This window comes from Festucalex cinctus, chromosome 4 (genome assembly GCF_051991245.1).
Source record: "Festucalex cinctus isolate MCC-2025b chromosome 4, RoL_Fcin_1.0, whole genome shotgun sequence".
Lineage (NCBI taxonomy): Eukaryota > Metazoa > Chordata > Actinopteri > Syngnathiformes > Syngnathidae > Festucalex > Festucalex cinctus.
In genome coordinates, this window is record NC_135414.1 from 6,065,347 (window position 1) to 6,081,396 (window position 16,050).

The window sequence follows — 16,050 nt, forward strand, 5'->3', positions numbered from 1 at the left end:
AGTTATTCTTGTTCATACCATGTAGGCCTACATGAATTTGAATAGAAATGAAATAACCCATTCCATCAGTAAAAGCATAAAAAAACAAATTCTAGCATAAACAGGATATGTGCAAAGTCAATAGCCAACATGACTATGGAATTAATCAAAATATTTCGAGAATTATTCAGAATGAGGCACTGTCAACAAGCTTTGCGGCTGCATAGATTTTTACGGTATTTGACAAATGTTTGGTGAATTTCACTGACCATTTAGAAATTCAGCCGCAGCAAACATCAAGTTCTCTTCATAAAGCTGTGTTCAACTGTAATTAACAGCTCTTTAAAAATCCATTTGTCCCTACTCTGGACACCAAAAGAAATCAATACTTAACTTCAAACGACCTTATTGAGCTGGCTAAAAGGCTTTATTGCAGGGGCTGGGCCAGGCACGGTTGAGCTAATGTGTTAGTTGAACAGTGGGGGATTAAAGGTGAGGTGTTCGCTCAAAATCTTACAAGACATCACAAAGCAGCGGGTCACTAACCTGAGCCTTCCTGGAGACACTGAGAGGATTACAGCAGCAACCTCTGCTGAACTCTGCGGCTGTATTCAGACAAGGCTAAGGAGGCAAAGAAAGCATCTTTATCACCCGGGCTGGACCAACCCACTCTGATTCCTCTCCCTGCGCTGTACGCCTCTCAAACAAGGCTAAGAGCCGAAACCTGCGAGACTCCACTCTGTGCAATATCCTCACAGGGGACCAATTTGCAGAGCCAGCCCTTGTCTGAATCACTCTATCAATTAGGAGCCACCGTGTTTATCATCACATACATTATTGTAGGGACTGGCCTGGTCATTGTGTTGAGCTGTGTCTCTCAGGAGAGGAGGGAGGGGGATGAAATAAATGACCAGGGAGGGATGCGACACTTGGACAGGCTTCTGGACTAATCTGAAAAGACGGCTATAATTATGAGTCTCCCGAGGAACTGGCTGTGCTGCGAGTCCTATGTGTGAACACGGTTTAGTAACAGTCAGGAAGTTGCGCTGCCCCCTTCGCTACAACAAAGTAAGACACAGAGTCAAATCAATATTTTCAATCTCTCAGGATCAATGGCACGTCGGAGTACAAAGAGAGAGAGACTGACTGCAAGAAATATGTATAAATGAAGAGTCTAACTTTGTGGTCATGATGATGACGATTTCAAGTTGAAATCGTGATCGCAGCCTGAGAAAGTCGTCGGATAGTAATAATTGTGAGTTGCTTAAAGCTTTAGTCTCTCAACAGTGGAGATACCTTGACATTCCCAAAAGGTCATCCAATCAAACTATATTGCAATTTATTAGTAATACAGGCTGAGTAAGAAATGTTGAAACAGTGAAGCGCTGTTGCTGATGATTTTTGGTGTCTGTGGTTCTTTTGTTGACAGGGATTCTGTGCAGTGTTGAGAGACACTTGTCACTTGTCATCAAACAGCAAAAAGAATAGATGACAGCCTCTGTTAGCGGCGGTGTGCAGTCCCTGTGCTCGAGCCGAGAGAATAACACAAGCATTCAGAGTTCATTCATATGCTGATTACTCAAAATGGTCCCATCAGTGTGAGATGATCTCATCAGAATAAAAGTGTTTCATCAATGGTATATGATGTAATCAGCATGAGACGCGATTTCTTGAAAAGAGCATGAAAGTGACACTGCGTCTTTAAGAGGAGCCGAGTCTCGTTGTTTTAGTCAAACAAAAGCAGCCAACTGGGAACATGCAACCTGAAACCAGAAGCCTGGCTCGAAGGCCCTCACACAGATCTCACAGCTGGGACACACTACTACTGATACAGACAGGCAATGGCCTGCGCTATTCACCACCCACAGCAAACAACTTCAAACTGGGCTTGCACATTTCTAGGACTTTCTTAAATCAATTTACCAGGACTCTAAAAATGTTGGCAATTTCAAGGTGCCTTCAGTTAACTGACTGAACTAATTTGATTGCAAAAAAAAAAGTCAAAGTAAAATTTCTGCTTCAAAGCTTCCCCAGAGATCATTTTTTCCACATGGACAAATTACTGCGAGTCATGTTGTGGCGATGGCAGCGGGCCTGGAGGAAAGAGTCAGTAAAAGACAGAAACTGTCCAAAGATGTTGTTCATTTGCTTACCACAACAGTACATCTATGACAGCCAACAAGAACTTAATCGGTTAGCTAATTTAATGCGGTCTATGATGGTTACTTAAAACATACTGACACCACAAGTGGAAAGGATAGACGCAGCCGCCAACATTCAATTGTATTATTGGAAAACGAACACACAAATGGTAAGAAAACAAAACCATAACAAGCATATTCATGCATGAGGCGCAGATGGCCACCGACCGCTCACCCCAAGTCACTCAACACAAAAGACGATAACAGACAACCAACCAACTCCACACTCTTATTTGCTGACACCCATGTCATTCACCAGAATAGGCTCCGCCTTTTAAAACCATACACACTCAAGTCACAGATACTACAGGAACGACCCCAAGTAGATAAAAGTAATAACCTAGCATACAATGTTGTGTTGAATAATATAAAATCAATTACACCGAGTGCAATTGCGCCTGTCTAGGAAAATAGGGCACTAAATTTTTCAAACTGTGGCGAACTGAAGTGAAACGGGTGGAAACATGACTACAGTTTGTGCAGTAGTGACTCAGTGAGCAGTTGATAAAATCTCCTGTGAGGTTGTACACATAACATTTTTCGCAGTTGGAAGTAAATAAAATATTGGAAATATATCATCTGCTGCCCACGCGACCTAACCTTGGCGAAGTAACGTTGTTGATGGATGGATGGATGGATGGATGGATGGATGGATGGAAATATTTTACTAATTTTTTCAAAACGGAGAGTTGATTGAGAGACATAGAATTAAGATTGAAAATTGATTGAGATGTTACCAAAAAAGACCCCACTAAGAAGGAAATATTGCAGAGCACAAAAAATAATCTACAATGAACAAAAATTAGTTTTGGTAAAAGCCACAAAAAGTCAATTTAAAGTGTGTGATTCCTCTTCTTCAGTGAAGTCCCTCACACTCCATTCTGAGTGAATGCAGGTGACTCAGGGAGTCTGAGCCGATCCCAGAATTCCTAATTATCGGCCCAGCAGGGAGGATCAGGTCTGCACACTCTGTCTCGGAGCATTCTCGGCCCGGTGATACAAGCCCCACAGGCGCAAAGTGCTGGGTCATCGGGGCCAAGCCAGGTCTACTCATTATATCGAACTCATTCTTAGCATCTCTGCAAAGCAAGTGCCACTTTGTTCCCAAAGGAAGGGTCTGGGTCGGTTCACCATCCAGATGGCAGAACAAAATGAGCTGATGGAAAAAGTTTACAGTAAAAGACAATAAAGCATAAAAACATATTGTGAACAATACATACTGTACATGTAAAAACTTACATATTATCTGCAAGCCTCTACTATCCAGAGGAAATGTTTCAGATGGTAAATACTGTTTCTGACATATTGACTACGTGTATGATTACAGTTGTGGTCTAAAGACACCTAAAGATACACTCATTTTTAATATAGAACAACTACAATATTCATGGAGTACTGTAGTTTTCGAGATAAAAAAAAACAAGAAATAGGTGTAAATCTTTCAACAGAAGCAACTTGTTTTTTGCCAAGAGTACCACAAAAATCCACCTGTCATTGAGCTTGCAAGACAAGTACAAATATATAACTCAATGAATAAACATACAATTTGAGTGAAGCGTGTTGTTTCACTTATCATCTCCATTTCTGGAATAAATGAATGCAGCCTAGCACAGCAGGCGAACTGTGCAAGTGCTTTGGATCGGGCCACAGCTCCTTATTTGCCTTCCCTTTTTAAATATTCTTCTAAATAAATCTTGCCAAGCCAAGTGCAATTTGAGGTAACACTCTATGCAGATGTCTGACATCCCGGTTACAATCAGCCTAAGAGAATGTACACGTTGCCGGTCAACGCGAGTCGCAAAATATGCGAATTACTTCAGGTAAACATCGCAATAATAAGCTAAGAAGCAGAAATTACAAATTGTGTGTACCGCAACACAGTTGCTATAGAGACTGTTGCTAATTAACTGCACTCTACCCCTGGATGACAAAGGGCTTAATGGCACTCAGGATGACTTCTCTTGAGATGAGCTCTGCATTTGGAACACATCGCCATCCCTTGAATCTCAAATGCAAAATACCAGTCTCCATGTAGCCAACTTTCATCTCAGATGCCATGAGAGGTTGTGCTGCTCTCAAAGCACTATAAACCTAGATTAAAGGACTATCACACCATCCTTCACAAAGCTTTTGGCCCAAATAGATTTAAAAAAAAAAATGTAAAAGTGACCAAAACTTTTTAGTGCGACATTTCCATGGTAAACATTCAACCACTAACAATAATGTCACAAAAAGTATAAATACTAAAATAATGATGATCTCATCTCAATTTATTTATGATTTTAATATTAATTTTATTGTATATAATGGCCATGAACCAGTGTAAGTAGAAGCCATTTTAGAATTCAAAAATGCTGCAAATGTGCATATTTCTGGCAAATCAACAAAAAATGACCAACAAAAGAAGCAGTATTTAATTTGTGATGCCCTGCTCCTCTTAAAAGCAGCTACACACTCATATTTTACTGGCAAGGAATAAAAAAAAATTCCCAAATGGTACCGGTACATTTCCTCAATGAACTCCTTTGCGGAGCGTCCTCGAATCTCCCTCCTTTGGGATTGAGATCAACATAATGTGACGACTCAAGATCAACTTCCAGGTCGCAGATGCAGCATTTAGGAAGGAGGAAGGTGAATAACACCCAAGACACACTCACTGGACCCTATCTTTGTGCCCCTCACAGGTCTAGGGCAATGCACAGTCTAACAACTGTCTTTTCTTAGACTTTAAACAGGTAGAACTGTGCCTAAGGGTGCGTTTTCACCATTGTGGGATGGAACGCAGTCGACTCGCGACCAATCGAAGTGGGTCCCCTCATTCACAATAAAATCATGGTGCACACATGCTTCTTTAAATTACATCATCATGTAGTCATGATTTGTCACGTACCTCAAACAGGTCTGTGCCTGTGATTTCCTCTTAACTCGTTGCTAATAAAATTTCAATTGTACTTGAGAGTGAGCGGAAAATGCAACATTCCATTGTATTGCCTATGGCTAATTATGTGAAAAAAATTCAAGCAAGATGATGTCATGAAACTCATCGGTGAGAATGCAGAGTATCTATAAGGATGCCTTAGTTGCAATCAAGTTGATTGACAGGAACTTGAGGATAGTAGTAACGAAGAACATAACTGTGCAACCAATTTTACTTGCCTCTTCCTTAAAAGGGTTAGAACTAAGGGTGAATTGAAGTTATGTTTAAGAATTGGTTGAAGGTACTGTACAGATAGTTCCAGTTAGTAATTTCTATTCGCAAAACAACGTCAATGACTTCCTTAAAGGTTATTTTCAATAAAAGTTAGATTTCTTTCCAAATTGACGTAGAATATATACATATATATATATATATATATATTAGGGGTGTTTAAAAAATCTATTCGGCAATATATCGCAATACTACAGCACGCAATTCTCAAATCGATTCAATAGGCAGCCGAATCGATTTTTTAACATCCATTATTGATGAAAAGATATTCAACAAAACATCTTACTTTCACACCTTAAGCATGGAAGAATGTTATATTAATGGAACATTAAGCCTTACTATTTTATTTCAATGTTGTTCTAACATGAAAAAGGTTACAACCTGTTTGTTAAATACAGTGGCTCAGTTATAAAACTGAAGTTTCAGATCAATAAATAATAAATTTTCATACAAATCTTACAGTGTACATGTACAAGTTTACTGAATGCTATTTTCTAAATTGAGTAAAAAAAAATCGTAACAATCGACTTGTAAATTCATATCGGGATTAATCGGCATCGAATCGAATCGTGACCTATGAATCATGATACGGATCGAATCGTCAGGTACTAGGCAATTCACACCCCTAATATATATATATATATATATATATATATATATATATATATATATATATATATATATATATATATATATATATATATATATTATTTTTTTAATTTTTACTTTTTTTAATGAACTTCAACCTGGAAACCATACAAATAAACCAACAAATTTTACTATATATGCTGCTTTGCGTTTGAACACTCAAGTGTACAGTTGTTTCGTGGTGTGTAGCAATATCATAATTTAAAATTATGAGCACAATTGTGTGTTTGTTTATTAGACTTTGTTATACTTTTGTTGCTCTGTCCTTAAGAACTTGGCTTTAGCCAGTGACCTGAGGGTAAAAAAATTTGCAGCTTGCTGGGAAACAAAATATCAGATGCTGCTTGTTGCCAGGCTTTTCACAAATGGGGTTGTGGTATAATTCTGTTTATATTTTTGTAATGGTTGTCAAGCAGGCACAAATTTTCTTGGAAAAGAAAAAGTTGTTTGTTGCATCCTTATTTATACATTTTTACGTTATGAAATTTCGAATTTCGAATTTGGGCCATAATTTGGGAAGCCCTGTCCTTGAGCAAGGTACTGCACTTACGAAATGAAATTATAATGCAATATAACGGAATTTACATGGAACGAGATTAGAAAATACATGTCAATCAATATATGAGGAAGTTGGTTATATATTTGAAAATAGAGATGGGTAGCCTAGTGCTATATATCATACCTTGCTGTCCAAACAAATATTACATTACATCATTGCATGTTGAAACAATGTACATTTATAAGTCTATATGTGGAGGAGCAGACAGTAGGTCCTTTCTGGGGAGGCCATTGTGGCACCTGAAGGTTTTTGATTGCAACTCCTACAATTTACATTTCGTTTGGCCGGAGGGGTCACATGACAGCTGAAAGTGAACGTGCTGTGGGGTTTTCGGCCGTCACTTGACATTGGCAAGCTGTGTGACTTGAAATCCGCAGAAAGAAAATATTCCTTCTTTCCATGACATCACCAAGCCAGGGATGGGGTAGAGGAGGGCAGGGGTAGAGGGGGCACAGCTGGTGGCAGCCACAGTACCATCTGCCACAGTCTAATAGTTCATGCTGTTTTACTTACAAACTTGCACTTAAGCATCTGCACGGCCGCCACATTGTTAGTTTGAGATTGACCATCGTGTATTAAGTGCAGTGATTGTGGTTTACTTGCCTGATTCAGATTTTACGACGTTCTCAATTCTTAATAAAAATGCTAACAATAGTAATAATATTTTCTTGCTGCAGGGATGCTCAAAGGAGAACATCCGCTATGAATTCCATGATTTTCATTGTCATGGTTTTGGTCTCTTTCATTGCTGCTGAAAGAGGGCAGAGGAATAGAATGAAATACTGTTGTGCCATTTTATATTTATCGTCGGATAAACGGACTGGAAAAGGTAGCTTCTTGTTGGCGTTCTCTGTTCAGCTTTTGCACAGATGTGACTGTCAAAGCTTGAGTGACGACCACACTAGATGTTTTTATGAGATTTATCAATAGTCAGCAGTCATGGAAATAAAGTTTGAATAGCCTTTAATTTCTCACACCAGCTGACTTACTCAGGATTCATCTATTTACAGATTTTGTTTTTCAGGGCATCCACTATAATCGAAAAAAAAAATTGTTTATCAATAAAATGAATTACATTTTTTGTTTGGTTCTTTGTAGTTAAGCATACACACAAAGAAAACAGGACACAGCAGATTTGTACTCACCATACATCTTCCCCTCATCTGACAAGATGATCTTCCGACGTCCACAAGGAGGATAAATGGCCAAGGCCTCTTGAAAGCTTTGCTCGATGTCAGGACTCCACACTCCTTCTGCATCGTTGTCCACGGGCTTGTCTGCTGAATCGCTCATCCTCTCCATGTCTTCGGCAGGGCTTTCGCTGCCGCTCCAGCTGCTGGGATCAATGTTGGCGGTTGGGCTCTCCAAGCTGACGCCTGGACCAGACTAGGGTGAGACCTGGAAAAAATATATTATAACAAACATTGCTGCTGTAACTTACAAGCTTCATTTGTTCCATGACAACTTGCAGAACTGAAAACACCGCTCAAATCATCTCTCCCCATTGAAATTGGGGTTCTACATTGTACTCCATTTGCTGTGTGCACCTTGGCCACCAGAGGGCATTACAATTTGGACATATAGACTTAAACGAAGAAGAGTTTCACGACAGTGATTAGCGAGCTAAAGTAATATTGGTTATTTTTCACAGACAAAAAAGAAGATATGAGTGTTGCTGCTGTATACTGTCTGTCTACATGTGTTGCTACTGTTTGTGTTCAAATATCCGTTGCTTAAAGGTTCTATCATTGCAACACAAATGTTATTCGTTAGCCTGTCTATGGTGTTTTGCATTGTGCGATAGCATTAAGCTAGCAGATATGTATAAGACAGTTATGTGGTCTTTTGAAATAGTGTACATGCAATTCACTTTTTTATGTTTAGTTTGGCAACTGGGAGACCCAATAAACAGCTAGAAATCTTTTATTTTTTATTTTTTTTGAGAATTGTTCATTATCAAAGAGCTGCTTGCTGTAAAGTTAGTTGAATTGAGTTCACTAGCACCATCTCATGTTCTTATAATAAACAAAAAAAAATCTCATAAGAGCAGTCATCTGTGGACTTAAATGACTTCTTAATAAATGAGTGGACCTGCTGTATTAAACAAAAAAAAAGTTAAAATACACTACATTATATGATAGGAGAAGAGCCAATAACTGAGTTCAGACTCTCTTGCTCTCAAACACACGGACAAAAGATTCTTCCAAAAACAAATGCAGCTTATCAACATGTTTTTTTCCAACTGCCATACTGCAATCACCACCTGCACATAATCTCTGTCCAGACTCCAGTCAATGCAAGACAACCACAAGTGCACAATGCAGGCTCTCATAATGTAGGCACATGCAGACATTCTAGACATTGTAATGAATTGTATGTTGCAATGAATTCTGTCATCAGCTCATCAAAACATGCAATAGTGATACCAGTGATAATGGCAAAACGAGGCCTTAAACTATTATTGTGATGCCAGGCCATGTGCAGGAATATAAAACAAACAAAATATTCTGGAAGATTACCATTATGCTGTAAAAAAAATTAGGAAGTGGTTGCTATTTTTACTGTCCACTGGGCGGATTGCTCATCAACTCACTGATATGGAACAGGCCCACTGTGGTTTCTGATGGCGGATTGAGTGTGTGCCTGCTTTGTTGTGTAAGGTGAGCTGGGAAATCTACCCTCCATTTAGCAGCCACACAAATATAAAATTATATCAACCATGAATGTAATGTAAAGCCTTAAACACATAACAGAAGCACAAAACACTACCTTTTGAAAACAAGTGACAACCACATGGCCAGTCAGTGGATAGCTATCGTAGCAGCTAGCACGAGAAGCTAATACAGCAGTTTACATCTTCAAACAGCACAAACAAGAGAATTGAAATTATTATCGGCATAACCAAGCATCGCTTAACAAAACTGGCACTGTAGCCGAGTGACCACTAGCGACTCCAACTCGCATGACACTAGAAAACCCGGGACAAAGGTACTTGGACACTGCCATAGTTTAATGGTTGGTAACTTTTGTGGATAGTCTGCTCATTTAGGCTATTTTTGTCTTACCAATCTCTTTGGAAAATGTGTTGATTCTGGCTGCAATGGTTCTAGCAAGTAGGGATGTAACGATATTAAAACATCACAATACGATAATTATCACAATATGAACCTTACTATACAATCAGTATCACAATATTTAAGAGAAGTTGGTGATATATATATAAAATACTAGGGGTGTGAATTGCCTAGTACCTGACGATTCGATTCGTATCACGATTCACAGGTCACGATTCGATTCGATACCGATTAATCCCGATACGAATTTATAAGTCGATTGTTGCGATTTTTTTTTATTCAAATTTAGAAAATACTAATCAGTAAGCTTGTAGAGTGTAAGATTTATATGAAAATGTATGATTTATTTATCTGAAATTTCAGTCTTATAGAGGTTGTAATCTGTTTAATGTTTGAACAGCATTAAAATAAAGTATTAAGGCTTAATGTTCCATTCATATAACATTCTTCCATACTCAAGGTGTGAATCCTAACCCGAAGTCAGACGTTTTGTTGAATATTTTTCCATTAAAAATGGAAGTTGAAAAATCGATTCACACACACAAAAAAAAAAAAAAAAAAAAAGGCAATGATGATAAGACGTTGAATCGGTAAGACTACCGAATGAACAATTCTGAGCTCTTTAAAAAAAAAAAAAAAAAAAAAAAAGGCAATGATGATAAGACGTTGAATCGGTAAGACTACCGAATGAACAATTCTGAGCTCTTTAAAAAAAAAAAAAAATCGCTTTTTTTTAATTGAATCGATTCGAGAATCGCGCGATGTAGTATCGCGATATATCGCCGAATCGATTTTTTTTTAACACCCCTATAAAATACTGTATAAAACCTAATGTTTAAAAAAACGTGATGAAGTATGGCCTTGTCAAGAGTCAGAAAAGTAGACACTGAAAAGTGAATGGACTGAGGCATATGCTTTACTTTTATCACTATCGAGCGCTACGAGCCCCGTGTATCTGGCTACGAGTGCTCAGTACGCGTGTAGTAGATTTTGGGCACAACACAAAAATCCTTTTACTGACTCCTAAATGGTTGATGAATGTTTGGAAGCAATGGCAGACACACTATTTCAAGAAAAAGAATGAGAGCAACTTCAGGTCCGCCAAATTCCCTTGTCATCCACAACAACAAGAGCAGAGCTGCTCTCCGAGGATGTGCACTCCCAGATGGACAGCACCAGCCAAAGTGCCCGCTGTATTGCGTTGCGTTAGCTGCGGATGAATCAATCAATTGATGTAAGTGACAATCCTCAGCTTTTGGTGTATGTCCGATTCTATTACGAGGAGAGTAAAACTTTTATAGAGGACAGTTTGGGTATCACAGCTTTGAAAACGCATAAGAGAGGAGAGGACATACATTGGGCCATAAAGGAACTGCTGAAAGAGAAAGGAAATGTGAAAAAGTGATGGAGACCCTTCCTTGAAAGATTTAACAATTGAATATTTGCACAAAAAAGAAATTAATTCAAGAAATTTTTAAACGGTAGACTAAAAATAATTATTATTTAAGAAAGGGAAGAGTTTGTCTTATTTACATGTTTACAATTGAATAAAATGGCAGAAAATGAAATTATTGTGGTTGGGTGTTTTTCATGTCCGGACCCCGGTCAATTGGGCTGATCGTGTTAATGCTTGCTAATTTAGTTGGGGACCCCTGGTCTATGTAGTTCCCGATGCTGTGTTTGGCTGAAGCGGGGAAAAATGAATGTTTTTGACAGAGTTGTTTAAAAATACTTGCTGGTATGACTGATTTATGAGAGTGATATCCACTAGTGGCCAAAAAATTCCTAATTAAAATTAAAATGCACTAGTAAACGAACCACTAGAGGGTGCTAGAACTACAAAAATGGAATATAACCCAGGCTTTTTAACAAATGAGCTGCTTTTTACCATGACGACGATGATATTGCGGCAATGTTAATATCACAATATTGCCATCATTGTCCCAAAATGTCATTCAAGCCATACTCGGAACAAGCTTGATGAGCTTAACGTCATTAAACTTTGGAAGTTCCATTGATGTGAACTTACTTATGACTTCTACAACCCGTCTCAAAATTAAATACAATTCATATATGAAGAATCATTTCTGTCAACAGTTCAACAGCATGTCCTGGCCCTCTAAAATACATTGTCTGACAAGTTTAAACAACAAGTCAACACCTCAACTCTTTCTTTTTTATATGACATTCCACACAACCAAGTTTTCAGAGTGAAAGTCTATTCACGTGGCACAAGCTGTAAGTGGGGATAGTATGTACTGTAGTATGTTTCTTTCAGCATCAGCTCATGAAATGGGGGAAGGGTGTAACCTAAAGGGGGAATAACTCAGTGAGCAGAGAACACTTTTACTGAATTCCGTTTTTGTGTGCAAACTGTTGACACTGCAAAACTATCTCACAACTGATTGGGGAGTGCTGGTGGGGGGGGGGGGGGGGGGGTCTCCACATTTAAACCTGTAAAAGGTCAAAAGTCTTTCTGTATGTGTTGCTCTTAGCGAAAACTGATGCAAAACTAATTAATTTAAAAGAAAAAGTCCACATTAAATTTGATCAGTATTTAAAAATAAATAAATAAATAAAAAAACAGAGTGGTGGTATTTCAAGAAGAACGGGGCGGGGCATCATTTCCAGCCCAAAAGTGACACGAAAAGCTACCATCAGAACGAACTTGTAGGACACCAACTCTATACATTAGCTTCTTAACACCACTTAACATCCTAAACAAACCTTCATTTTGCCTTGCTTGCTTACACTGATTGCACTTTTATAAACTGTCTGCAGCAGTCCACACCTTCTATGCTCGTCCATTCTGTCTCTGCGCAGTTTCTATAGAGCAGCAAAGCAAAGCAACAGTATAACATCGCTGGCCTGAAACGGCTGGGTAAAAGGAGCTATTGATTTGGACAACGAGGAACCAGGTCTTCTTTGTCATCTTTCAGACACTCTTTATGATGATGTCGCTGGCAATCACGCCAACTTAAATCTACCTATACTAGTTGACTTCTTTCATTCATTCCTCTTTCACTTGGGCTTTCTATTCAGGATTTCAGGATTCCAAACCAATCCTTTTAGAAATGTTGAATATAGATTTTTTTTTTTTTTAAAGCTAGGCTAAAATGTGACTGCATAACAGCTAAGTGTAAAATATTAGCACATTGTGCAAGTTACAGCGCAGAGTAATTTTGCAGCATAATATGAAATACTGCACATTTCTAAACAGCTGAGTGCTTCAAATCAAGTGTCTTGTTTGCATTCTACATTCCCTTATTAGCTTCTCATTTTAACATTGCAGCTTACAACCCAAAGTAGCATTGTTTGTAACTTTTCTCTGCCTATTTTATCAGGCAGCAGGATTACCAAAGACTGCTTAACATAGTTCCACGAAAATTCGTGGGAAAAGTGGGACACAGACCAAAGAAGAGCTCATTATCCTTTGGTGTAGATTGGGGTGCAGATTCCAGAATTGTCTATCTTCCTCTCCATCTAAGAGATCAGCAGTCTACCTAATGCCGTTATTATTATTTTATGTATTTATTTATTTATTTATTTGTTTGTTTATTCATTCATTACAAACTTGATAAATACAGTTAGAGAATTTATTGTCATTGAAAGAGTATGCATTAAAGCACTTAAGATGCTATTGTTTTCTCATATACTAGCCTAATCAATTTGTTATGTGCGATATATTAATGTGTTTGGATAGACAGAGATGAATTCTGTACCATGATTAATATTGGCATTATACATACTTTAGTGTTAAGCTAGATGTTTTAGCATTCATGGAGCAAATTAATATTATTTTGAATATACAAACTGACAATTGATCTGCTATATTTTACATGTACGTTTTTTTTTGTTTTTTTTGTTTTGTTTTGGGGTGTTTTTTTTTTTTTGGGGGGGGGGGGTTTATTTTTTGCATATCCCTGTTTTATTCACCTGATGCAGTATATAATATGTCGCATTTTTTCCCCCTTTTAATGTGAAATGTAGTGAGGGACAATTGCGTGTAGTAACGGTGAGAATGGAATAGCAAGTGAGGTTATTCAGGTGCGGACGCCAGATGGTGGGTGAATACATTTTCTGATTTAACACCAGCAACAGGTCCAGTAAGGTACTATTTGGATTTTGGCACAGACCTCTGTCAAGGCTAGACTGTTAACAAGCTAAACAACCCAGAATTAATGAATCCAGAGCCACACATGAAAAAGGGCTCTTCTTCGGTTCATTCCATAGTGATACCCGCCCCAATTAACTACTTGTATAACTGATGTGTAAATCTCTCAAATCTGCCATGTCTTATTCTTGGTTTGTTGACTTGGTTCTTAGCTCAAATAAATAGTTTTGAATACAAGTCATATCCACCCTCAATAGATTAGTTTCTTTACATCCCTAAATTGGATGCTTCTGCTAAAAGCTATTTGTGAGTCGTCGTCAATGGAGGGGTCTCCTAGTACCGTAGAATCTGGGGCCTAATTGTGTTTTTCACAGGAAGGTATGAATGTCACCCATAGAAACACTTGTGGCTTACAGATAATTGCATATTTTCCTCCTTTCAGAGCGTACACCATAGAAATGGTCTTGCTTGTCAGATATGGGGGAGAGAGATGGCCAGCATTGCAATAAGTGACAGTGGTAGTAGCAAAGCAGAGTAGTAGCTGTGACACGGCATTATGGGAAATTATACTTACAGTGAGATTACATAAACCACTCACCGAGCTGGAATCCAGCTCCTTAAATTAAGAGAACCCATTTCAGCCATCAGACAGAGCAAGGTAATGAAATAGCAGATGAGAGGTCTCAAATGTAATTTTCCATGTGGAGTTCTTTTGTGCTGTTATCTCAGAAGGTGCAATAATGATTCCATGAATGACTTTTTGTGGGCTCCATAATAACCCATGGTAGTTAAGGCCGCAATGTGTAAAACCATAATTATGCTGCGATTTAAAAACTTAACATTTTCCGGATGTTGTAAAGACATAATTATTACAGCAGTGTCAAAAGTATTTCATTTTGAGCAATGTGCAAACAACTATGAGCATTCATAATCATAGATACAGCCTCTATTATAACAGCAAATTAAAAAGTAATGTGGAAAATTGTGTTATGTCTTTGAAAGGATAACTTTGAGGACCTTGAGATGCATTTACAAGGCGGAATGAATGCAAAATAAATCCGGGCAAATACTTGTGGAATTGCCTTTCTGATTCAATTTATTTACACATCTTTCGCACACAAGCCAAAGTTAACTATGAATTTAATTTAAATCAAGGTGACACGTTGACCCCAAGCTTGCAAAGTGAAAATATGCTTTTCTGAGGCATAAAGACAAACTACTCTACTATTATTGAATTCAATAGGCAAAAGTGGAATAGAAAAAATGTGAATTACACCAGTCATGTTCAAACCGATGCCAGAAATATTTTCGGTATTTTGTGCAGATTATCAAATCATAGCTGAAATAAGGAGAAAAATTACAATATGATTACCAATTTAGGACGGTCAATTAAAGAGGTGTGAATACTTTATTAGGCTGCCCATCTCAGCAACGGCTTTGTGTTCATTTCATGCCTCTTTGAACCGGTAGGCTTCGATGCTGTGAATCTGTCTCATGTCATCACACTCAAACCTGAGGCCTGGACCTCACCGCCCAGCAACCATCAGGCCACTGTGGGATCAATCTTTGTTTGCCGGAGAATACGATTGATTTACAGGTTCTATCAAAGCAGCCCTCGCGCTCTCCGCCTCAGAATGAGAACCGCGTAGCAGCAACAGACGCATTTGCAGTCCCGAAAAGAGACATAGTTAAAAGATTTTCCATCATAACCTTAAATCTGACAGTAAATGTAAGGCAAAACAAGTGATACGGAAACACGTAAAAATCAAATGTACCTTTCAAATCCAAATCCACTTGGATATTGGTCTATCAAAAATATGCAGTGCATTCCAGACAGCAAGCATGCAGTGACGTGAAGCGCGAGCTGAACACATAAAGCTCAGGAAATTAAAGCTGTAAATAAAGGTTGGTCAGATAAAGGATCTTGTGACAGTTATGAGCGCGGAGCCACAGGCTCATTCAGGACGCGTGCGGACAGGCATGAAAAAACAAATCACAGTGATGAGTGTGAGGGCGACCATTTGCATTTGCATTTCCTTGTCTACAGCCATCAGTCGGCCTTACGCGGTTCCCTTAATTTTTTCCCCCCATTGTCAGATACTACAAATATCCTTACCACAACATCTAGAGGTAGATTTTGTACAATGTAGTCAAGTGTAATTTCTTTCTATTTTACAGCTCACCAAATATCAGGCTGTGATAATAACCAAAAACAAAAAATCATTTAACATGTTAAATGTTGTATGGACATGATTTGACAATGTGTG

At 38.3% G+C, this 16,050-nt stretch overlaps 1 protein-coding gene across 6 annotated transcripts in view; it reads right to left on the bottom strand.

Annotated features, from left to right (window-relative positions):
• tead1b (TEA domain family member 1b) overlaps positions 1-16,050 on the bottom strand; it is a 55,377-nt gene that overhangs the window by 29,307 nt on the left and 10,020 nt on the right. For all 6 annotated transcript variants that reach the window (XM_077518447.1, XM_077518446.1, XM_077518451.1 and 3 more), the window contains exon 3: positions 7,741-7,993. In XM_077518447.1, coding sequence (XP_077374573.1) covers positions 7,741-7,897 — 157 coding nt within the window. In that variant the 5' untranslated portion in view covers positions 7,898-7,993. The remainder of the gene's footprint in view (positions 1-7,740; positions 7,994-16,050) is intronic.